This window comes from Mirounga angustirostris, unplaced genomic scaffold (assembly GCF_029215605.1).
Source record: "Mirounga angustirostris isolate CCGP_5_RB_7025 unplaced genomic scaffold, mMirAng1.0.hap1 SCAF_12, whole genome shotgun sequence".
Lineage (NCBI taxonomy): Eukaryota > Metazoa > Chordata > Mammalia > Carnivora > Phocidae > Mirounga > Mirounga angustirostris.
Genome location: NW_026991720.1, coordinates 44652987 through 44677287, shown reverse-complemented (window position 1 = coordinate 44677287; position 24301 = coordinate 44652987). Strand labels below are relative to the sequence as shown.

Genomic DNA, 24301 nt, shown 5'->3' with positions numbered 1-24301 from the left:
TGGCTCCAAATGGTCCTGGGGATAAAGAGGTTAATCGGAGGATTCTGCAGAGACCACATCCCAAAACTTCTGCCCTGTGGTTCCCCTGGGCAATTCAGGGCTGCCACCTGATCCGCGTCCCTTTGCAAAGAACTGCTCTTCAGGTCAAGCCAGTGGATGCCAAAGGAAGGTCACCCAAGCATCCAAGAATCCAAAGCAGATTTGTTTACTAACCAGAAAGGCATCCACTAAACAGATGGGAACAAAAGAGTTTTTCTTGACAAACTGGTCCCTGACCCTCGCCTTTAGCAAGGGTTCCCATTTTTCTTGGAAGGCTTTTTACCGCTCTAAAGCCAACTACAACTGAGCTGGCAGGGAGATATCCTCACTGGTTGTGCAAGCCTGGTGGCTGAGGTCAAACATGGCATTTTGGAACAGAAGTTTGTGGATAGACCAATAAAGCAGCACTTTTATCTAAAACTTTGATGATTTTTACAGCGTTCTAGTTGAAAAAAGTGGTAGCTCCATTAAAATTGGACATTGTAGTACAGAAGCGCCAATTTGAGGATGTCAGCTGCTTGTTATCTCCTGCTTCCACTACAGAGCAGAATCTTTTGTGCTAAATAGGACGGCACTCTCAGCCGAGGTTGGTGGAGGAGCAAGACTCTTCGGGGGTATCTTATTTTTCCCTAATACATTATTCTTTTCTTCAAACCCTCAGTACTTACCGAGTCTGATATTTCATGAATCTTGTTGAGCACGATTTTGGAGATTTTCCCTCCTTGTGAAATTTTGCACCGTCAGAGTTGAATACACATGCAAGATTCATGGCATTGCCAAAGAAGACTTTTTTAACTCAAAAGATCCAAAGCGTGTGTAAAATTAAATAGCCAGAAATTAAATGTAATTCCTAAAGTTTATTTTATCTAGTGTTACGAATTCTACTACACCAAATAATCCTATAAAGTTTAGAAATTTAATCTTACCTGTATTATTTTTGTTTTGTGTCAGTATCGAAATTTTTATTAATATTTATTTGTTCCCAGAGGATATTCTGAAAGTTAATTTTCTTTTTTTAAAAAAAGATTTGTTTATTTATTTGAGAGAGAGAAAGAGAGAACCCGTGCGGGGGGAGGGGAGGGCAAGCAGAGTGAGAGAGAGAGAGAATCTCATGCAGACTCCCTGCTGAGCTTGGAGCCCAAAGCAGGGTTTGATCCCACAACCCTGAGATCATGACCTGACTTGAGCCGAGATACAATTTGAGCCTAAATCAAGAGTCAGATGCTCAACCGACTGAGCCACCCAGGCACCCCCCAAAAATTAACTTTCTAAAGTTGGCTGACTAAAAGCCTCACTGTTTTAACTGTCCACCCTTTGGCATAACTTTTAAATAATTGAAATTTCTTAGTATTTGTTTTTTTAATTATAAAATTGCCATCACAATTGTCATTGATTTTTGCAGTAATTTACTATTGTAACAATAAATGTATATTTATACTTCAGTTGAATTATAGAATTTTAACATATAAAGCATGTAAGGGAACTCTGACTGCCAATTGCAGCAAGAATGCTCACCTATGTTTAAATGAAAATATTCAAATCTTTACAATAAATCTGAATGACTTGCCTTGATTAAACACTGATTAGAAATGATGGTTTAAGTCATGTGACCAGTGATTATGGGAGTTTAGGGATGCAAGTTATGCTGCTGAAATAGGTATTTGACTATTTAGTCCTTTCTCTAAACTTGAAGAATAAACGAATGCAAATTCAAGTAGGCCATGGAAATAATTTAGTCAGAAAGTGTGGTTTTGAACCCTAGCTTTGCTACTTTAGTTTTATATATATTTATTTAACATCTACCCTATGCTGGGAATTCAAATACTGGAGACACATTGATGAGTAAGAGGGAGACCATCATTCTTAATGTCCTGATAATCTGGGGAGTTTCAACAATTTACTCAGCTGCTCTAAGCTTCTGTCTCCTCCTCTTACCCTGCAAGCCTCATAATGATATTAACAAAGGTTAAATGAGATAATGGGGGTGGTCAATATTTCTTGTGCCATATGCATAATATATTTATTAATATTCTAACTGTCCCAACCATCTTTTCGGTTAGATGGTCTAGCTTAATAATCACGGGAATATGCTTGGAGTCCAGTGCCTGGGTTTGAGTTGATGCGTGGCTTTAGGTATGCAAACCCTCTGCTCTTCAATTTACTATAAAATTGTGACAATTAGGGGCACCTGGGTGGCTCAGTCATTAAGCGTCGGCCTTCGGCTCAGGTCATGATCCCAGAGTCCTGGGATCGAGCCCTGCATCGGGCTCTCTGCTCAGCAGAAACCCTGCTTCTCCCTTTCCCATGCCCCTTGCTTGTGTTCCCTCTCTTGCTGTCTCTTTCTCTGTCAAATAAATAAATAAATAAAATCTTTGAAAAATAAAAATAAATAAAATAGAATTGTGACAATCAGACTGCTTCCTTTGTTGGCAATTAAATAATGGATGTATAGAATTCAGCATAGAATCTAGCACATCATAAGTACTCACTGAGGTCAACAGTTAGTAAAACTCAGAACAGTTTATACCCAATTAAAAAATAAGAGAAGTTAGGAAGATTATATAATATATGCAAGGCTACCCAACAAGTTGCAGAGGTGAGACTTGTCCAGGTTGATCTGTTGCCAAAGTTCTTATTTTTTACATTTTGGGTTCTCTAAAAATATTTTTGCAGATGTAACTGTTGGATAAATTTGAAGGATACTGATTATGTTAATCAATACTTTCAATCTTTCTTCCTGGCTGGAGTGCCCTCCCACTCCACAATTTCTTTGTTCTCCCTGCACATCACAGACTACCCAATTGGATCCACCAGAGGGTAGATGTGGTCTGACAACAGGTGAAGCCACATTAGTCTCCAGTCTCCAGCTGCCTCTCCATTGAGAGGGAACCACTTCTCCTCACTGAGACAGAGAACTTGGCTCGGGTGGGCGCTCCAGGCTCCGGAAGACTGTGGCGGCCTGTTAGCACTCTGTCTTCTCCTTCTCACTGAGTCAAGCCTGAAAGCAGACTCATCGGGTCTGATTTGTTTGTCTCCATGTTTTAGTTTGCCGAATTACTCTCTCACAATGGCGGAGAGGTCTCATGGAAACAGCAACTCCCAAGGAGGCCAAGAAAAGAGCAGGAGAGAGATCCTGAGGTCCACCAAGAGGGCCTGGGCTCCCCTAGATGAGCAGCTGCCTCCTGTCTCTGAAGAGGAAAGTCAGAATGTCACCATCCCCATGCTGGGTGAGAACAGGCCCTCAGGGCTATTTGAAAACATCCTGCTGTGGGTGGTGAGGTTCATGGGGGCTTGGCTGGGGGCAAATGATTCTGGAACAAACACTTGGTTTTGAAGATACCAGTGTTCCTGGCAAAATGCCAGAAACTTCTACGAAATGGGCACTTCTGACTTCCCCCCACAAACATTCGAAATACACACCTTCTTGATGGAAATAGACCAACTTCTCCCTTTCTACTCCAAGGTCTCCTCGTCCCAAGTCCCCCAGGACCCTGAAGTGACATGGAGTCCATGCCAGAGACATGAGGCTTCCTTCAGAACACCAAACATCCTATTGAAAGGCTCTTATTTACTGGGTCTTGCACGAAGCATCCGTAATAATTTGAATAGTTTAAAGAGTCATAAGGAGGAAAACACTTTTCCCTCCACTGTGATATAACTGATGGTTTTTCTTCTTTGCCCACCACCCAACTCATCCTACCTCTCTAGAGTCCCTAAGTTAAAAAATAAGCACCTTGCATGCCTACTTGGCCTTTCTGGTTCACCAGACACCTTGTGAGGGGGTAAGTCAGGTACTTCCTTGTTTGGTGGGATAAAGTCAAAGAAAATCAGCCCAGAGTAGCCTGTAGCCAACCAGAAAGGAAAGAAGTATTTACCAGGAAATGCTGCTTTTCTATCCTCTCCTTTTTGCCGTCAACTATTTGTAAAGCCAGTGACAAAGATCCACCTTAAAAGACTGGTGCCTTCTTAACACAGGGTGCCTTTGGCAATCCTGGAACTCCAGTACAATTTGTCCCTGGAATGAATGCAAATTTGGTTAAGAACCTGGCAGAGAACTCCTTGCAAATAAACATCACTGGCTAGCTGCCTTAGGTAAATGTGATTCAATAAGGAGAGGGTCCATGGTGATCTATATCGAACAAGAGAAAGACAAAAGTCTGGTATGCTTTTTCACTCTTCATGTCCACACCAGGTAATTTAAAATTTATTCTAACATCTCTTGTACTTCAGTGATTTATTTTTCTTCCTTTTCACATTTTCTTTCTCTTTCTTTCTTTCTTTCTTTCTTTTTCTTTCTTTCTTTCTTTCTTCTTTTCTTTCTTTCTTTCTCTCTTTCTTTCTCTCTCTCTCTTTCTTTCTTTCTGTTTTGGTGTCAATCATTTGCCAAGTTTATACTTCATTCTCAGGGAAGAATGATTATGGAAAGCAGGACGTTTTGCCTTGGGAAAATAAATGAATATGCTTGTAGAAACATGTGACTTACTATGTAGGAAATAGAGCTATGGGTGGGGCCTGGCTAATGGGGTAACATTATTTGAGCTGGTGTGCTTTGATTGACTGATCTGTTTCTTTCTCTTTTATGGAAGATTCGAAACAAGCAAGTATTCAGCAGTGGCTGGACTCTGGATTCTTGTAAGTGTTTCTTCGTGCCTTTACACAACTCTCTTGCAAAATTCTGTGAAAACAATGTGGGTAACTCTTCTGGGGCAAGGTGAGACATGTAGGGTTTTTCATTTTAACTGAATGCATGAAGGAATGCTCTATTTTTACAAAAGTTATATATCAATTTTAAAGTATACAACAGAATACTGTTCCAGTCCCTGGCTGTTGATTGCTTTTAAAAAGTCCTCCCATAATAAAGCCTAGCTCTGCATTTACTCTCATCTGTTTAATTAAAATGCAATTTAGTATAATTGAGTTGTACACATTGTTTGACTCACAATATTTTTGTTTCTTTATAGGGTCTCTGTAGATGAAAACTTTCATCAAGTCATCGACCACACTGGTAAGACAAGAGAACCAAAAGCATTTAGGCTTTGTGGCCTTGATTTGTTAAATTTGTTAAATTTGTTAAAATGTCTATGTGAATAAATCTTAAAATGAGAATTATCAGAGCCTGCTAGAAATGGAACAGATCTCAAAAACTATCCAGCTCAATTGCCTTGTTTGATATATAAAAAGAGGCTCAGAAAGGATAGGGGGTCATTCAGCAGCAGGTGGGGGCTGTAAACCAGGTTTCCTGCCACATCATTAGCTCAGACTCTACCAGAAAATTCACCGGGTTCTATGAAGACATTTTGCAAGGATGTAATTATGGAAATGCAATTGTTTAACGTTTCCTCACACTTATGGTACTTTTATGTCTAAATCTAGTTTCTTTCTATTCTCCAGTCTCAAAATTACATCCTCCCTTTCTAATGGTGCATTTGATCTCAAAAAGAACAGATGACTGAATTCTATGGGAAACAGTGCAAGTATATATTTCTGACGCAGAAAATGTATCACACTTGTTACACTGAGATTTGACAAGAATATTATAAAAAGAAAAAGAAATTAATTGCAGATCTCATAGTTCCCACCTTCTTTAAATGAAATACTGTACTTCATAGAAAAATGATTATAAAATGCACTCACACAGCCCCCTACCCCACCCTGGCTGGCTCAGTTGGTGGAGAATGTGACGTTTGATCTTGGGGTTGTGAGTTTGAGCCCCACCTTGGGTGTAGAGATTACTTAAAAATGAAAGAAAGAAAGAAAGAAAGAAAGAAAGAAAGAAAGAAAGAAAGAAAGAAAGAAAGAAAGAAAGAAAGAAAGGAAAGAAAGGAAGGAAGGAAGGAAGGAAGGAAGGAAGAAAAGGAAGAAAAGGAAGAAAAGGAAGGAAGGAAGGAAGGAAGGAAGGAAGGAAGGAAGGAAGGAAGGAAGGAAGGAAATGCGTTCACGTGTTAAGTACTGCTCAGGAAAATAAAATAGCAAGCCCTGGCAATTATAAATGAAAGGCAACATTGGCTACAAGACACTTCCTGATTTCATAGATGTTAAAATGCGAAAAAATGTGTGCTTTAAAACTGATGAAATACCATAAATAATGTACGTAGAAAAATGACGTAAATTAGGAGTTTAATGATTAGAGGGGAAAACTATTCGTCTAATGGTTACTTACTCAGTTGATCTTAATTATCTCACTTCTTCCACTGACATCTTAAATTAAGATTGACCACTGGCTACAAACCAGTTTAAATTGGGGACTTTTTTACTAAAAACAAAAACAAAAAACTAGGTATATCATTGAAATTTCCTCCTCCAAGTTTATTTATTTTTTTAAATATAAAAGTTCCATGATCCCCAAATCTCTGAAGATGTTTGCCAATAAACTGAATATAAGTATCTCTGTTTATCTCTGTTTATAGTAGGGCAGAATCAAGAAAAGGCAAGAACTTGGGGTGCCCGGTTGGCTCAGTTGGTAGAGCATGTGATTCGATCTTGGGGTTGTGAGTTCTAGGCCCACACTGGGTGTAGAGATTACTTAAAAATAAGATCTTGACAAAGGAAGAAAGAAAAGAAGGAAGGAAGGAAGGAAGGAAGGAAAAAGAAAGGAAAGAAAAGAAAAACAAGAAAAGGAAAGAAAAGAAAAAAAGAAAAGAAAAGAAAAGAAAAAAGAAAAGAAGAGGCAAGAACTTAAGAAATACAGCCGGCATGAGATGTCAGATCCCCCTGATGTTTCATCTTGCCCAGGGCATAGTGGGAGGCCTGGCACTAACTCTGGTGTTGTCAGTAACTGTATTATTAAAAGCTTCACTTCCCAGAAATGAGACAACCATGACCCTTCCACCTCTGAATCAAGTAGGTGAAGCGTAAAGGCACAGACAGGAGGTGCAAAGCTGGAGGAAAGAAGGGCTAGCACATCAGAAATGCACAGTTCCCATTTGCCAGGTCCTTTATCTTCAGCGAAGGTTTTAATAATAATGGAATAGCCTCTTAGAAGTTTAATTGAGCCTTCATTTTTACAAGGCTCTTTATGATCTATCATATTTTAAACTCAGTAACCTGTGTGGGAGCAAGGCTGGTGTTCATCTGAGCTTTGCAGGTGAAGAATCTGGGCCACAGAGTGATCAAGCACCGTGGTTTGGGGGCACAGCTGGTTAGAAGAGGTCAGAGGAACTTGAAGCCCAGCATCCCATCAGCCCTCTGCATACTGGTCATAGCCACGATGAGACCACTAAATGCAGAGTTCAGAGAAGCCAAGAGTCATACTGAAAAAATGTGGAAGCTAGAACAGGACCAGCAACTGGTAACCTGAAGGTCATGGTGAGGGTGGCAAGGAGAAGAACTGTGGCAAGATGAAAAGAAATGGAAGAGGAGAGAGAAGAATGTTCGCAACTGGAGGGAAAAATCCCAGAACAGTTCGTGCAATCTTGGTATGACGCAGAGTGGTGCATTCGTTCCTAGGGCAGCTATACCAAATTACCACAAACTTGGTGGGTTCAAACAGAAATTTATTCTCTCATGGTTCTGGAGGCTGGAAATCTGAATTCAAGGTGTGTCGACAAGGTCATTCTCTCTCTGAAGGGTCTAGAGAAGAATCCTCCCTTGCCTCTTCCTAGCTGTAGATGGCTCCCAGAAATTCTCAATATTCCTTGGCTTGTGGTGACAGCCTTCCATTCTCTGCTTCTGTCTCCACATGACCGCTTTTCCTTGTGGAGGGAAAGCTTTTCTCTTTCTGTAAGGACATAGGACCCATCCTAATCCAGTATGACCTCACTTTTACTAATTATATCTACAAAAACCCTATTTCTAAATAAAGGATGCATTCTAAAATGAGATTTCAGGGACGCCTGGGTGGCTCAGTCAGTTAAGCATCTGCCTTCAGCTCGGGTCATGATCTCGGGGTCCTAGGATCGAGTCCCACATCAGGCTCTCTGCTTGGAGGGGAGTCTACTTCTCCCTCTGCCCCTCACCCCACTTGTGCTCACTCTCTCTCTCTCTCTCAAATAAATAAATAAAACCCTTAAAAGTCTTTAAAAAAATAAAATGAGATTTCAGATACAGAAATTAAATTCAACCCACTACAAGTAGAATTTATTCTAAGGCTAGATTCCCTCATTGGTCACTCCTGAGGTCTTCATACAATGAAGTAGCAACAAGATCCAAGTGCCTGCTCAGCTTACAGGTGACACAGTACCTCCCATAGAAAGCATTCCAGTGGGCCTCCCGGTCTTGGACTGAGTCCCAGATAAAATGGGGTGGGGGAGGTGGCATAAGGCTTCAGGGGTCCTATTGCTGAATTCCTTCTGAATTTAGAGATGGCCAAGATGGGGTGTTGGCCTTTTATGGTGACTCTTTGGCATTCATGCTGCTCTGTGGCTACCTAAAGTCTCATTTTTATTAAACTGGAATCTGGCTGGCCCATTTCCCATTGTGCTCAGTACCATCATGCTAGATAAAGCCCTTCACCCTTGGCATGTCAGCCTCTTCATCAGTAGAACTGGGAGGGGAGAAATGAATACACACAAAGGGCACACAGCCTAGGTACTTTACCTATGTTATCTCACTTACCCGAACCATCTCCCAAGGCAAATATTACTAACTTTTGCAAGGAGGAAAATGAGACTCAGAAAGGTTAAGTAACTTGCCCAAAGTAGCCCATTTAGTAGGTAAGGGGGTCAAGATTTGAATTCAGATCCTGACTCTGGAGCCACACTGCCACTCCAAAGGCCCAGGATCATTTACTCTATGTGTTATGCATGGGAGCCCCCAGGAGGAAAGCAAGCCCTGCACCAATCCCCCTGCGAGAAAAGTCAAAGTGTGAGCATCGTGGCTGAGTTCACTGGCGTTTGCTTCTCTCTCCAGGTCATCTGGTTCTGGTGCACCTGCCTTCAGAGCCAGGACACAGTCCTCCAGAACTGAAATTTTTTAGAGTAGAACTAATTTTTATGTCAATTGAGTAGTGTCTATGGAAATGTAAAATGACCATATCTGGATCTTAAAATAAAAAAGATACATCATATAATTCCTCTGGAAAGCCACATGAAGGTCGGCTTTCAAAAAGGATGCCCTCTCACTGTCTGCCCTGCCTTCTGACAAATATTTGGCCGTCTTAGCTGAGTGGTCTGGCAGTCATCCTAAATATCTCCAGAGCATTGTCTGCTCAAGGCACATGCGTGACTTACAGGGAAGACCCTTATGGGCATCCTTCAATTTCTTTAGCTTTTCCCTTTCTGAGAACCACCACCACTGGTGCAGATCCTCATAGTGGTCACCAACATCATAAGCAAACACAAGTTTGATTCTCAGTTTGTGCTCACTGAGGATCCGTGGACCTTCCATAACCACAAACACAATAGGACAGTCAGAACCTCTTTGGGCTCAATTGGGGTGCTAAATGGTATGTGGTCATGGATGTGAAGGTCTGTCTTCTCAGGCTGCTGATTCTTCTTAATTCCAGATTCCATATTAAGAAAGTCTGGGGAGAGGAGCTAGTTCTTCTCAGGCTGCTGATTCTTCTTAATCCCAGATTCCATATAAGAAAGCCTGGGGAGAGGAGCTGGTTCTCGACAAGCCCATTCCCACCACTGAAGAACAAATTAGACTTTGCACCATTGCCCTGTGAGAGCGCATTGGAGTTACCCTGCTGGGACAGACACCTACACGAATGCATGTGTCACTGGAAAGCTTTATATAATGTGCCCTTGTTTATAACAGAGCAAAGCATAACTGTGAGGGGAAAAAACCAGATCCAATGTCTACAGCAAAAAAAAAAAAGTTTTTGTCAAAGATCAGCTTGGAGCCATTGATTACTTGAGGGGTGGTTAATTCATTTGTCCTTTTAATATTTAGATATTTCTTCTCCAATCCCCAGAGAGGTCCTTGAAGGATAAAGTTACATCTTTCCAGAGGAATTTATTAAATAAGAACTTACAAGATCAAATTCTAAAATCTGTGGCCTATAAGATGAGGTCGATGTAAATCCAGTTAAACATAATAGATGCTCCCTTAATGCTTATCAAACAAAAGCATTCAGAGCAAAGAACTGTGCTAGTAGAGGGGCTCCTGGGTGGCTCAGTCGGTTGAGCATCCGACCTTGATTTCAGCCCAGGTCATGATCTCAGGGTCGTGAGATCGAGCCCCATATTGGGCTCCCACTGGGCGTGCAGCCTGCTTGGGATTATCTCTCCCTCTGCACTCTCTCTCTCTCTAAAAAAAAAAAAAGAAAAGAAAAGAAAAAAAAGAAAAGAAAGCACTGTGCTAGTGGAGAATACAAAGACATAGAGTGCATGGCTCCTGCTCTCACTTATGTCATTCTGACTTCCCAGGACCGTTGCAATCTGAATACAATCTGTGCCAATGTTTCACAAGACCCTCTTGTCTTATCCGCTTTCATTGCTATCCTGACGCTTCACCTTTCTTCATCTAATGTCTCCTGTCTTAAAGTCTTTCCTGTTCTGTTCTCCTCTTGCCTTCTTTTGAGCTGTGCCTTGGGTCTCATATTCTCTATAAGGCCCTTCCTGACACCTGCCCTAAGAGCCTCAAGTTTTCTTCCGCACACCAGTTACATCCATGATGGGTTCTACCCATATGGCACTTGGTCCATGCTGCCTCAAATTATTAGGGATATGAGCGGCCTCACTAACAAAATTGTAAATCCCACTGAGGTAGGAATGATCTCTAACACATATGATTTCCCCAAAGTTAGTCAACAAAAGATCTCAGTAAAACTGGTCCATAATGAAGCTGATGTAAGTCAGACTGGGAAATCTTCAAAGAAGAGCAACTTGAGCTAGTCAAAGAGTGATACGGGTTTGAAAAAAAACAAAGAGGCAAAGGAAGACAATGTCACTTGGTTCAAGGAGCTTGAACAAAGGCACAGAATGAAAAGAAAACCAAATGTGTGCAAGAAAGCATATAGAAGGCGGTCGGACTAGAGAAATGGTTTCAGGCTGGGGAACAAAGGTGGAAATTTTTCTCATAAATAGGGTGTTGTCTGGTTATAAACGCCTTAAAATCCAGAAAGAGGCAATCGCACTTGATGTATGAAGATCATCTCAGGTTCCAGTCAAAGGAGAGGCAGTTGTAACTGGGGTTTGTGTTGAGGAGAATTGCGAGACTGTATCTTTGTTCACCTGAACAGAAGGTCATGAATAATTAGTGATAGCGGCCATCGGTGCATTGCTGGGGAATGGAACCAGGCATGTTACACACTTGCCATCTCTATTAGAGTGAGTTATGAATGGTTTCTAAGAAGAGAGATGACAGATTCCAGTGTTTCTCCTGGCGAGAGGAAGATGGTGCACACCTTGGGAAGATGCTGTTGTGAACTCAGGCTTGAGGTCACGAGGGCTTGGGCTCAGCGCTGGAAGAGAGAGGAGGAGTCCGCTGCATCCGGAAAATAAGCAGATATGTGAGTGGAGAAGAGCAGAGCATTACAACTGGCTTTAAGATTCTGAGCATGAGTGTCAGGGAGAACGAAGAAATCTTTTATTTTGTAAGAATATAGATTGTTATCATGTGCAAACTGAGACAAATAAGCCCTGCCGACGGCTTCTACTCCGAGTCTGGTCACGCAGGAGTTAAATATACAGAAAGCTGCAGAATGCTATTATTTTAGAGCCCTGTGAAAATGTAATTTGATTAGTCTATTGGACGATATTCCAAAGAACCAAATGTCTTCCATGAATCAGTCAGAAATGCTTAGGAAAACCAAAATAAAAAATGCTTTCTAAGCCAATAAAGGTGCTAATTAGTGCCTTCTGCATATCTCGCTACATCTTCTCCAGTAATACATTTTGCAGGGTTAAGTGCGGTGGGTGCTGCTTCAGATGGCAGAAGTCCACCTAACAGTAGGGAGGGCGGTTGGAGACTCAAGTATCTAAAAGGGAGTCAGAACTGGCATTTTAACCCATGCAATGGGATGTAGTGAGTACAGCAGAGAACTTTTTTCCTTGCTTTAATTCTCTTCCAAAGCACCCCTTATGAGCCTTAGGGATGGGAGGACCTTATTATTTTTTTTCCTCCCTCAATCCACCATTGCTTTTAAAGCGTAAAATCTGGTTTTAAAAGCCTAATAAGGGTATCTTAGAAGGAAAAAATAGATTGGGGAAAATAGCAAGACGAAGCCACTAGAGAAGCGAGAAGGACGTAAGGAGATCCTAGCAGGCAGGGCCTCATGGGATGGATACAGGAACATCCATAGATGAACCACCTTCTGCCTGGGGCAGACTGGAGCATGATGCCTACAGAAGCTTGAGTAAATGCAGGGTAACAGGAGCAGTTTGTCCCATGGTGGCATTCCCTCAGTGTCAAATTCTTGTGGTCAGAAGTAGCAGACTCAAATGCTCCCGGGAGCCAGGCAGGTAACCGCTAATGAACCAAGTGAGTAGGATGGAGACTGCAGAGGTTTGCAGCACAATGGGCTCTGACACATTGCTCCCTGAAGAGATCTGGGCCAATGCTGCTGTATCTTCTGAATTGTAAGGAAATTCTAGGAACCCCAGGGCTGGCGAGAACTGGGCCACTGGCTGGTGCCTCTGGGTTCAGGTTCATTACTGAAAACGGGCAAAGGGAACAAGGACCTAACCCTGACAAGCCCAAGAAGTTTATCTTACAAATTAGCAAAGTGGAAAAAAACAACAACAACTGAACTAAACTAAAACCCAACAAACCCTCCAACAGGCAAGGAATAATAATTTCAGACTGTCCTGTGAGACTCTAAATGGCTTGGTCCCAGTGCTGGAAAAGCACATCATGGATTTATGTTTTTCACTCCCTATGACTCTTGTGTGACAGAGTTCCATTTGTTTTTGTAGGGCAGATATTTATCGCAACCACACTCTTGCTACCTTTTAAAATTGTAGTTGTGTATTCTGGGCTTAGTTAAGAACTCACCGTATGCTCACACCTCAGTGATAGGCTTCGAGGCTTCATCTTTCTAGACCAGTGTTCCTGCCCCATTCAGCAGGGTCACTGAGACTTTGAAAAAACAGCTGGTGGGGCGCCTGGGTGGCTCAGATGGTTGAGCCTCTGCCTTCGGCTCAGGTCATGATTCCAGGGTCCTGGGATCGAGCCCCGCACCAGGCTCCTTGCTTGGCAGGGAACCTGCTTCTCCCTCTCCCTCTGCTGTTCCCCCTGCTTGTGCTCTCTCACTTTCTCTGTCAAATAAATAAATAAAATCTTCAAAAAGAAAAGAAAGAAAAAACAGCTGGAAACTACACGTATTCTAATCTCCACCCCAAAATTTGGCACTCGAAGGCAAGTTCACAGATACCTAGAGATCTATTCGTAGTCTCCTACCCAGACAAGAACTCTGAAGGGCTGAAGAGCCCTTTATTATTTTCAACCCTTTTTTTTTAATATGTTTCAATCATTTAGGTTTGTTTTTCCAAAATTTCTCCCCACCTGCATATATTTCTTGTGATGAGAAACTTGACTTTCTCATGGAAGTGCTGGGTGGTGAGTCTTCCAGTTTTATACAAGTCACACATTCGCCCCCAGGAAAGCCACTGTGAGAGGAAATGAGAAGGCTGGTGAACTTCCGGAGGAACTGGCCCCTGTTCTGAACGTTTCTCTCTGCAGACGCCTGCTGCAGCGTTACATCGTGACACACAGATCCTTCAGGTGGCCACGGCTCGTTCAGGAGCCTCCCAACATTTAGCTCTTCTCATCTGTCCTCAGCACCACTAACCAGGCAAATGGACCTTCAGCATCATCTCTCTCACATTTATTTGTTTGCTCAAAATCCATGGCCCAACACATACCTATAAACTCTTCTTTCTGGTTTTCAAATAAGCTACAGGACATTGTGTTGGCAGTGTGGTGTTTTGAAAAGAAACAACAGCAACAAATATAAAAATAAGCTGTGGCCTCCTGCTGGTCTCAGTTTGCCTCTCTGTTAAGGGGGATTCGTAATACCTATTCCATAGATTTGTTGTATGAATTAAAAGGGGTGGTGCATGCAACGTGCTTAGCACATTGCCTCCTGTAAACTTAATGCTAAGTAAATAGTAACTGTAATTGCTGTAATCAGTCATCGAGGTAATGATACATTCCTAGATCTGCTATTTTTGACTATGTGATCACGGGCTCATTACTCAACTCCTGTGAGTCTGTTTCCTCATCTGAAAAATCAGGATAGGTCCTAAATTTAAGACTGTCATAAGGATTAGCAGATACAAATGCATGGCAGATGGTCCACAAATGCAGGGTCCTTCGTGTATTCTTTTGCCTGTCCCCACCCTTGCTCCTCCACCTTGTGGACCACGAGTGAGTATTCCAAAATGCCCTATGATCTCATCAGACTTGCTACAGACACTCTTCGCGCTTGGCCACACCTCTTTTCCATCCATCAAATTCTACCCGTTCTTAAAAATCTAAGACAAGTGCCGGTTTCTCCGTGAAACCTTTGCTGACTACATCCTTTGCCACCGACTTCCCTCTTGACTGAACAAGTACATTTCTTCAAGTGGTTGTCACACAATTTAGCCATTAATTACATTCTGTCTTGTTCGCTACAGAGATGCCTTGTACCTCATGTCAATACCATCTCAGATATGAAAATCAATCCCCTCTTCATTCATTTGAGGACCAGAAAATCTTCTATGTGCTTAAAGGAAATTAAGCTCATCTCCTCTTTTCTTTGTTGCAGTTTCTTTGCATGAACAAGGAATGGTGCACATGACAGTGAAGGACTACATGAGGTAGGTGGCGGGACCCACATGGCTCCACTCCAGTATTTTACAACCACATCTTTCATAAATGAAATGGAAGTGAGGAGACTCCTTAATACTGCCGGGGAGCTTGGGATCTTGTCACTGGTTTAGCCACAGCACCTAGAATGCTTTCACGAGCCTTGAGAGAAATAGAGGTTCTTTCAACGTCATAAAGGAGTGAACCAATTCAATCAACAAATGCTGGTGTGGGGTGTGGGCAAAGAATTTAATTAAAACATATGCATAAAAGGCATTTTACTATAACACAACGGTTCGGAAGAACCGGTTCATAAAATAGTTGCGTTCGTATTCTCACCTTGTCAATATTATTCATCGCCATGCTGTTCACTGGGCAATAATACAGTTGACCTTTAAACAACATGGCTTTGAATGTGTGGGTCCACCTATATGCAGACATTTTTAAAATTCAAGTATAATTACCATACAGGGCTGGTTTCAGGTGTACAATGTAACAATTTAACCGTTCTATACATTTCTCAGTGCTCATCAAGATAAGTGTACTCTTAATTCTATTTCACCCATCCCAGCATCCACTTCCCCTCTGGCAACCACCAGTTTGTTCTCTATATTTAAGAGTCTGGGGCTTTATGTTTATCTCTTTTTTCTTTGTTTGTTTATTTGTTTTGTGTCTTCAATCCACATCTGAGTGAAATCACATGGTATTTGTCCTTCTCCAACTGACTTATTTCACTAGGCAGATTTTTTATAAGTACAATACAGTACTATAAATGTGTTTTCCTTTTGATTTTCTTAATATCATTTTCTTTTCTCTAGCTTACTTTACTGTATAACACAATATACTATATATGACCTACAAAATATGTGCTAATTGACTCTTACGGTAAGGTTTTCAGTCAACAGTAGGTTATTAGTAGTTAAGTATTAGGGGAGTCCAAAGTTATACGTAGATTTTTGACTGTGTCGGGGGTCAGTGCCCCTAGCCCCCATGTTGTTCAAGGGTCAACTATGCATAAGATTTCCAATGTTACAGGTAGAAAGCAGCGAGAGTCTCTAATACGAGGGTAGACTAGGTCTCAAGGTAGTGCCCAGCAGTGGCAACAGCATCACCTCAGAACTTAATAGCATTGCCAATTTTTGAGGCCCATCCCAGACATTTGGAGTCAGGAAATCTGGAGGTAGGGTTCAGAGATCTGTGTTTTTACAAGCCCCTCAGATGATTCTGAGAAACACTCTGGTTTAAGAACCACTGGCGGGCGCCTGGGTGGTTCAGTTGGTTAAGCGACTGCCTTCGGCTCAGGTCATGATCCTGGAGTCCCTGGATCGAATCCCACATCGGGCTCCCTGCTCTGCAGGGAGTCTACTTCTCCCTCTGACCCTCCCCCCTCTCATGTACTCTCTCTGATTCTCTCTCTCTCAAATAAATAAATAAAATCTTTAAAAAAAAAAAAAAGAACCACTGGCATAGACTGTGAGCTTTTTAGGTTGGGAACTCTGTTCCCATACCTCAGCCACCCTTGCATTTTCAAGATAATCTCAACTCGTTGAAAACCAAATATTCAATAGTGTCTCCCTCTGACTCCCACCAAGTCACAAGTAAAACGCTACTTTGTCATAGTTTTCCCCTTTTAGCAGATTAGCTATTTTTGCTGCTCACGGAATCAGAGAGCTCTAAAGGACCCCAGAAATGTCTTAGGCAACTTTCTCATTTTGTTGAAGAGGAAAATGAAAGCCAAGGTCAGTGACTCACTCCTGCTCTCATGGCTTGGTTAGAACCATGACTATACATACAGGGATTCTCCTGGATCCAAGGCCAGGGCAGTTTCTGGGTGGCTCTGCCAAACATTACAAAGTAAGGTGTGATCCTCAAACCCAGAATGAAAAAGAAATATGGCAGGCTTAAAACAAACTGAGGGGAGGCAATAAATAAAAGGATATCTTCTGCGTCTCTGGGGCTCCCAGCAAACTCAACCGTCTGTTAAAACCAGAGTCTTTATTATTCAGAAACATACACTTTTTCCACCTTAACGCAGAGAAGCAATTGAACAAAGAGGCAAGGACCAGCTATTCTGACTAAATGTGGGACAAGGACTAAGGTAAATTCAAGATAACTTGGTCTCCTAGCGAAACTTGATATCTACATGGTGTTCTTTGATTAATTTCAATCTTGGGCCAACTGGTTGTTCTGACTGATGAGGCTAGATGTACTGATGCTATAACTGAGCTCTATAAAGCTGAACTATATTACAACAGGGTTTCATTCTGTTTGGAAGTACTTTCAAATGACTTGCAATGCAGGCCTATTTGGATAGAGTGACACTCTTTTTTGTGGTAGTAGAGGAGTCGGTTACTCCTTGTTGCACATGGATGGCCACAGGAGCCCTGGAGACAGCATTTGGAGATTGTTAACCCTGCGATATGGAATCCTTCACCATTATGGGAATTAATACAGAGTCACTTCAGTGACTGCTCGCCATACCTCTTTCATCACACAATTTTAACTTCTTTGGAAAGTTGGTGCTTAACAGAGCTGTGTTCCTGAAAGGTTCCCCAATGATTTGCCATCTGTCAAAAGTGAGACATTCTGTCACCTTTATAATGAGCACTAGCAGGCACCTAACACTTAAATTCTCACACCTTCTGTAACACAACGCTCTTGAAAAGAGGAGCAGCTTCTCCACTGCATGCTCTCTCTTTTTCAAAGGTGTGGCCATTATGGGATTATTAGAAATGAGGAGGAAATGGAAATGTTTGTTCTGGAAGGGAAAGATCCACAATGATCTTCCAGGGGACTATCTAAATCAACACAACTCATCGTTGGTATTTTCCTCCGACTGTAGATCTCTGCATCTGTTTTCAGAAACTCTTACCCTTTCCAGAGGGACCAGTTTCAACTCTTGCCATTCTGCTGCAAGTATACCACAAAGGTATGTGATTTCCAGGCACTTGTCATCCAGAGAAATCATTCGGTGTGACAATGGATTTCATGAAATTATAAATAGGCACTAGAGAAATAACTTGTTGAATGAACGGATGAGAGAATAAATAAAGGATTTTCAAGTCTCCAACTTGCAAGAACAATGTAAAAGAGTCAGTGAAATCAAACTAAATATCTGTTGAACTAAATTTGGAGATGGCCAAACAAACTACTGGCCAACACATTTTATGGAATTCTACACAGTGATAAAAGGAATAGGCAGAGAGAACTATATACATGAACTTAGAATGATCTTCGAGTCATATTTTTCAGGGGAAAAAAGCAAGATGCAGAAAGATACATAGAGTATGCTACTATTTATAGAGCGAACCAGTTACAACTAGAAAGCATATATATAACAGAAAAATATATAGAAGGATACATATAAATTTAGTAGGAAGGGAGTCAGGATTGGTGGGGGTAATGGCTAAGAGGAAAGAGAGCTTTATGTATAATATAATAATTTTTTAACAAGGTGAATGTATTTTAGGTATTTCTTGCATAATTAAATATAAATAAGAGTTAATGGTATTAAAAATATGTTTAGTGACAAATCAATCAATAAATACATTCTTGGACATGAGATTCTGAACCTCTGGAAGGCAGAACTATGTCCTTGGTCCTTTTTGTGCCATGGGTGCCTAGCAGAGAGCCTGGAACGTGACAGATGTTCCATAAATATTTGTATAAATGGGCAGGATAAAAATTTGTACAGTGAGGTCAATACGACCACAGATTAAATCTTTCATGTGCAATTTAGATTTCTCACAAGAATTTTTTTCTCCCTTGAAATTTTTTTATTTAAAGGTATCAAGTGATTGGTACCCCTGGTCTCCAGTTATTTCCAATGATTAGGATATCCAAGCTGAGACATTTAAGCCCTGCAGTAAGAGTTTTTGGCTTATCTTTTCTTCCTTGATCGAATCAGGAGGCAAAGCACCAGATCTCTATGTCACATAAGAAAGTGTGAATGCGATGTTGGGTAATGTGTGGTAAGTGGGCCAGCCCAAGGAGACTACAGGTGGCTGTTGTTAAATATGTGAATGGCTAAATAAATGAATTGTAATTAATCCAATTTAAATGATGAAGTCATGAAAATAGATCATCCAAACTATCTCAAATAAGCTCCTTAGTGTTGCATGGAAAGTAGAGGCAAACGGGAACTTGGAACAAAAGAGCCTAGCAAACCTAGGAAAACCTTATCAAAAGTTCTGCTTCCCACACTGTCCATGAGTTTTAAAAGCAGTAGTCAATAGCACCAGTCACCAAGAAGGGCAGTAATTGGGAAGTAGCTGGTATACATAAATATAATTTCCAGATAACCAAAGTTTATTATTTTAAGTGCCAAAACTGAGTCAAACAGTTTAAAGAAACCACTTATTTCTCACCCACGTCCAAAAAAAAAAAAAATACAGAACATATTTTAATCCTACTTAGGGACTGAAAATCATTACTTGTAAGTATCAGTCCTTGGAGTCTGCCTTTAGTGATTTCCATCAACAGATCTGTGTAGCTGACAATGCTTCCAGACTGGTTCTTTTTAAAAACATTCTTTTTTGAGTTCCACTGTTTACAGGGTTTTGCTTTTTTTCTTCTCTTTCACATTGCCATGAACTACCATTTCTTTGTGGTTATCAGTGTATTACTTCTGGCTTCTGACCCACAATCTCTCTGCCCCATCTAACTTAACATTTGCCTGTTATGAAATGGAAAGTCAGATAAATAAACTCACTGGTCTTGCACAGAAAGTACAGACAAGCAGTCCCTGAGTGGGAGTGATGGACTATCCTTTAAGTAAGTATGTATGAGCTCTGGTAGATGCACCATCTATTTGCCTATTTAGATTTCTTTCACTCAATTTCTGAAAGATTGGGGTGGGGAGGCAAGGTGACTAGAAAAAAAAAAAAACAGATTTTGTTAAGTGAACTGTTACTGGATAAAGATATTAATATTTTTACCACAGCATTCCTGAATGGCTGGAATTTTGGGAAGAAGATCCAGTGGAGATTCTCTTGGATCTGGGGTTTGGTACAGATGAGCCAGACATCTGTACACAAATCCCAGCCAGATTCCTGGGCTGTGGCTCAGCCGCCAGAGGAATCAACATCCGGGTTTTTCTTGAAGCTCAAAAGCAGCGAATGGACATTGAGAACCCTGACTTATACGGTAAGTGAAGGCTGCATGGCTTCCGAATCTCAGCAATGGGGGTGAGCGGCCAGATGAGCCACAGTATCAGGAGGGACTCTCTGGAAGATGTGTGCAGTAGCAATCAGCCCTCTATTGCGGTGGCCTAGAACAGAAATGTGTACATCTTGATCACTCTATGTGTCTGCTGCAGGTTCATGTGTACATTTGGGGGAAAGATCTGCTCCATGTTGTCCTCCTATATGGACTTGGCCCCATCATCTGGAATGTCACTGGTTGCAGTGACAGAGAAAAGGTGGAAATGGAGAATCATACTTGACTCTTACCTCTTTCGGCTCAGAATTTACCCATTGATTTCATTGTCAGATTTCACTGGCCAAAATCAGTCACATGGCCATGCTTAACTCCAAAGGGGTGAGAATGTGCAATCTTACCGTATGTCCAGAAAAAAGAAAATGCAGTACCTGTGAACAGCACTAACGTATACCATAACCACATACCCAGGAGGCAGAGGAACCAGGATCTGGCAAAGCTTATCACCAGTCACAAGGTGAAACCTTAATTTCCTCATGTATGAGGCTTAGAACACTTCCTATTCCACCATGAGCTGTAAGTGGTAGGTGTTAAGCTGTCACATTTCCAGATTTGTGGATTAACTATGCCTTACCCTCTTAGTTATCACGCATGCTGCTATTTTCCCCCACCTGGTGCTCAATGGAATACTTTTCTCTAGGACATTACTAGGATGTTCTTGGAGCATGTGTACTATGCTCAAATAATTTGGGGGAAAGATGACTGGGAGTTAAACAGGTTTATGTACTTCAGAATTTGATTTAATATACTGAAGTACACTCTGGGTCTCCTAGAGAGGATGCAGGACAGCATTTTCAAAATCATTTAAATACAAAACCCCTCTTGGAGGAGCATTGAAGAACATCTCCTCCATGGGATAGAGTTTGCGGAATTCTGGACTGGAAAAAATGCCAAAATTCTGTTTCTGAAATTTGTTCTTTAAATAAATTCATGAAAGTCAAGTGAGATAAAGTGTCTTTCTCAATCAAATATCTTAGGTTTTTCACTTTAGCCTCTGTTTCTCCCCCATTTTCATGTGAGTGAAATGGGTCTCAAAATCTCAACAATGCAATTTTTAAAAAAGAGTATGTATCCCTGAAGATATTGCAATGCCATGTCTCTTTACCTTTTAGAGGAAATTAGTATCATTCTTTGTTGTCTCCTCCTGACATAGGGAAATGTGAGGTCTTTGATCAGTTCTTTCTTTGGAGAAAATAAGAGCACTTCTCACTATTTGGGGAGTGTTTGACCTGAGCTGTGATGTAAACATTTTACAGATGAAATTGACACAGGGATTAAAGAAGACCCGGGAAATGGGCCCCTAGTCCTGTGATTGTGCCTCACTCTTATTTCCACCATCAACACCGTGCTAATAATGCACAGTAACTGTTCTCACTCAACACTTACCAGGACACTTCTGATTCAAAAAAACTGAGATGATCAAATGTAAAACAAGCAATAATAAAATTAGTTGGTTGTTCTAAAAACAGAAGGGAAAGTATGTCTCATTCAAAGTCCATAAAAAAAGCTTCAAACTTTTTTTTAAAGATTTTATTTATTTATTTATTTGAGAGAGAGAAACAGCATGAGAGGGGAGAGGGTCAGAGGGAGAAGCAGGCTCCCCGCTGAGCCGGGAGCCCGATGTTGGACTCCATCCCAGGACTCCGGGATCATGACATGAGCCGAAAGCAGTCGCTGAACCAACTGAGCCACCCAGGTGCCCAAAAAAGCTTCAAACTTAAAGGGATGAGAATCAGTTGCTTCATTGCTCAGTCTCCCCAAAGGCAAAAACAAACAAAAAACAAAACAATAAGAAAACACTCCCACTCCTCTAATACCACAAGATTGTGTTCTTTGAATTGACTCAACCAGTTAAATGGATAGATTTTTCAATTAGTAATAATCGCACCTCGGATAAACCTCATTGGCTACGATACTGCCACTGGGCAAAGCTAAATGGATAGATTTTTATCTTAGTCTAACAATTCTGCGATAGGATGGATGTTAAGACAATCATAAAAGTACAATTATGATTTAGTCATACCCTTGGGCTCACAAAAAAAAAAAAAGATTTAGTTTCAACAAAAGCTGAATTTAGGGGGAAAATGTCATCAGAACGCTTCTGAAAATATTCAGAACCCAAGAGTTCCTCTTGGTCTTAAAAAAATATCACGATCTTCTGTGAAAAGTCCATCACAGTTTTTAAAGTAGAAGGATTGGTAGTCACTATCTTCCCTTTTCTGGTGAAGGGAGCAGGTAGGCACAAGGATATGCTCATGGGAAAGTCAGTAGCATTGCTGTGCTGGTGCAAACAACAGAACAGAGGACAGTGTCCTTACCCACCAACGTGGCCTTTGACCACTGCTGAGCTATGCAACCCAGCATGCTATCAATGGGGTTGAGAAAAGGCTGTGTAATGAAAACAAAGTGTTCTGTTTCCATCATTTTGGTTTTATTATCTGGAGATACCAAAACTATTTTTCACCATTTTCTTTCAAAGTGGCAATGTGTCCCCAAATTGCCCTAGCTGCACTAGGTCCCTTCCATACGTTAATGAAGTCAATACTTGCGAATTGCCTAAATGAACCATCCAGAAAGACTTACAAATTGAGGAGCTGGTTCATTTGAAAAGGCAAATGGATTTTCACATTAATGACTGTCTTCTCTTGGATGATTGAGGACAATATATTTCCGTCCTGAGTCTTACACATTTATAACTCTAACTACTGATATTTGTACAACATTGTGCTTTTCACAACAGGTGTGAGAGATACAGAAGATGGGTATTATTACCCTCATTCTCCAGATGAGGAAACTGACCATTTCCTATGTGCTTGGCACAGGCCCTAGGCACCATATTTCTATTAATTCATTTACTATGACATCACCCTTCCAGGGATTGGTTGACCTGGGATTTGGATCCAGGCCTTCTGACTCTATATTCCATAATCTTTGCACACTATTAGGTGACAGTATAGGTGGAGATGGTGGAAGTGATGATTAAGATATCTGCCACCTAAAGCCATGGAAGAATATGCAAGTTCACCTCATATGAAAGAGCTAGGTTCACTCTTTACCATTTAGTTTAATATATAAGATTAAATTAAGATTCATCCTCGCCTATAGTTTTTATGGATTCACACATAAACACTACAGGCATATATGAATGTATATAGTCATGAATATTTAACCAAGTATAAAAGGTGTTCACTTCCCCATGACACAATGGCATCTCCTTCTGTTGGGGAATCACCTCCATAATAACCAGTGGCATGTACTGAGAAAAACTTGAGTTTCAAGAGCTTGTAGTCCTTCCCATCTTGAAAACACATGTGTCACCAACCTTTTCCATTTTGACCATATTCATGCAGTTTCATGGAAAAGATGCAGTCTAAAAATTCTGTGCTCCTTGAATTGTTCAGGTCGTTTCAGACAGCTGGAGATCCTGGACCACGTAGCCAATGCCTTCTCATCTTTGATGAATAATGTTAACATCCTGCCAAACAAAGCTGAAGAGGAAGATAGAGGGGAAAATGTGCAAAGAACCTCAGTGAATGAAGCCAAAGAACATCAAAGAAAAATGGGTGAACTTTTCAAGAGAGCTTCAAAGCAGAGCATTAGGAGAGACTGCAGCCCAAAAGCATCAGAGTCATTGAAGATGAGGGGCAAGTTTTTCATCACCTCTGCAAAATCAGGAGAGTGTGGAGCAGAGTTACCAGTTGTGACAAACAACCATGACCAAAGTCATTTGTCTCCTTCGGCAGAGCACTCATCTCTCCAAGCCTGTGATGATTTGGTACCTTGTCATTCTCCCCGAGGTCTTCCGAGCAAGCAATGGTCTTGCTCATCCACACTGGCCAAGAGGGCTCCTCTTTCCTGTATGTCTGAGAGGTCAGTCAAGGATAGAACTCAAAAGGTGAACTCTACTCAAACTAGCAAGCACAAGAGCTTGTCTTGTGTCGCAAGTGAAGCACCAGACTCCTTTGAAATGGAAGAGGTCAGTGTTATACCTACACGCTCAACTTCCAAGGGAACAACCCTCCCCAAGGCATTTTCTGCCTCCTACATTCAGTTGACCTCTTAATCTTTCACCCCCTCAGCATTATATCTTATTGTTCCAAACTCCTGGAACAGGAGTCTAGGACATTTAAGGCCATTCTAGCATGCTTCCATCCACTTTCTCACTTTCCTTGTTTCACCGCCTTGGAGGGTGAAACAAGTACTTGCCATTCAATGCAACTTGCCCACCACTTCCACTCTGGGTTCTCACAGCCTTGGCAGGGAGAGCTTATATGACAGAGACTGTACATGTGTGTCGATGACATCTCCCCCGCTGGTCTGTCAGCTCCCCGATGACCAGGTTTTGTCCTCAAGGAGATGTGTCTTGGAA

General features: G+C 41.3%; 1 protein-coding gene and 1 pseudogene across 1 annotated transcript in view; one reads left to right on the top strand and one right to left on the bottom strand.

Annotated features, from left to right (window-relative positions):
- The first annotated feature begins 3106 nt into the window (after nucleotides 1-3106).
- The window catches only part of ITPRID1 (ITPR interacting domain containing 1), a 72676-nt gene continuing 51481 nt past the window's right edge, over nucleotides 3107-24301 (top strand). The window contains 8 exon segments of the mRNA XM_045865218.2: nucleotides 3107-3266; nucleotides 4154-4156; nucleotides 4626-4671; nucleotides 5001-5044; nucleotides 14675-14726; nucleotides 17558-17644; nucleotides 19658-19860; nucleotides 23334-23908. Coding sequence (XP_045721174.2) covers nucleotides 3107-3266; nucleotides 4154-4156; nucleotides 4626-4671; nucleotides 5001-5044; nucleotides 14675-14726; nucleotides 17558-17644; nucleotides 19658-19860; nucleotides 23334-23908 — 1170 coding nt within the window.
- Nucleotides 21750-21865, bottom strand: LOC123836230 (U4 spliceosomal RNA; annotated as a pseudogene).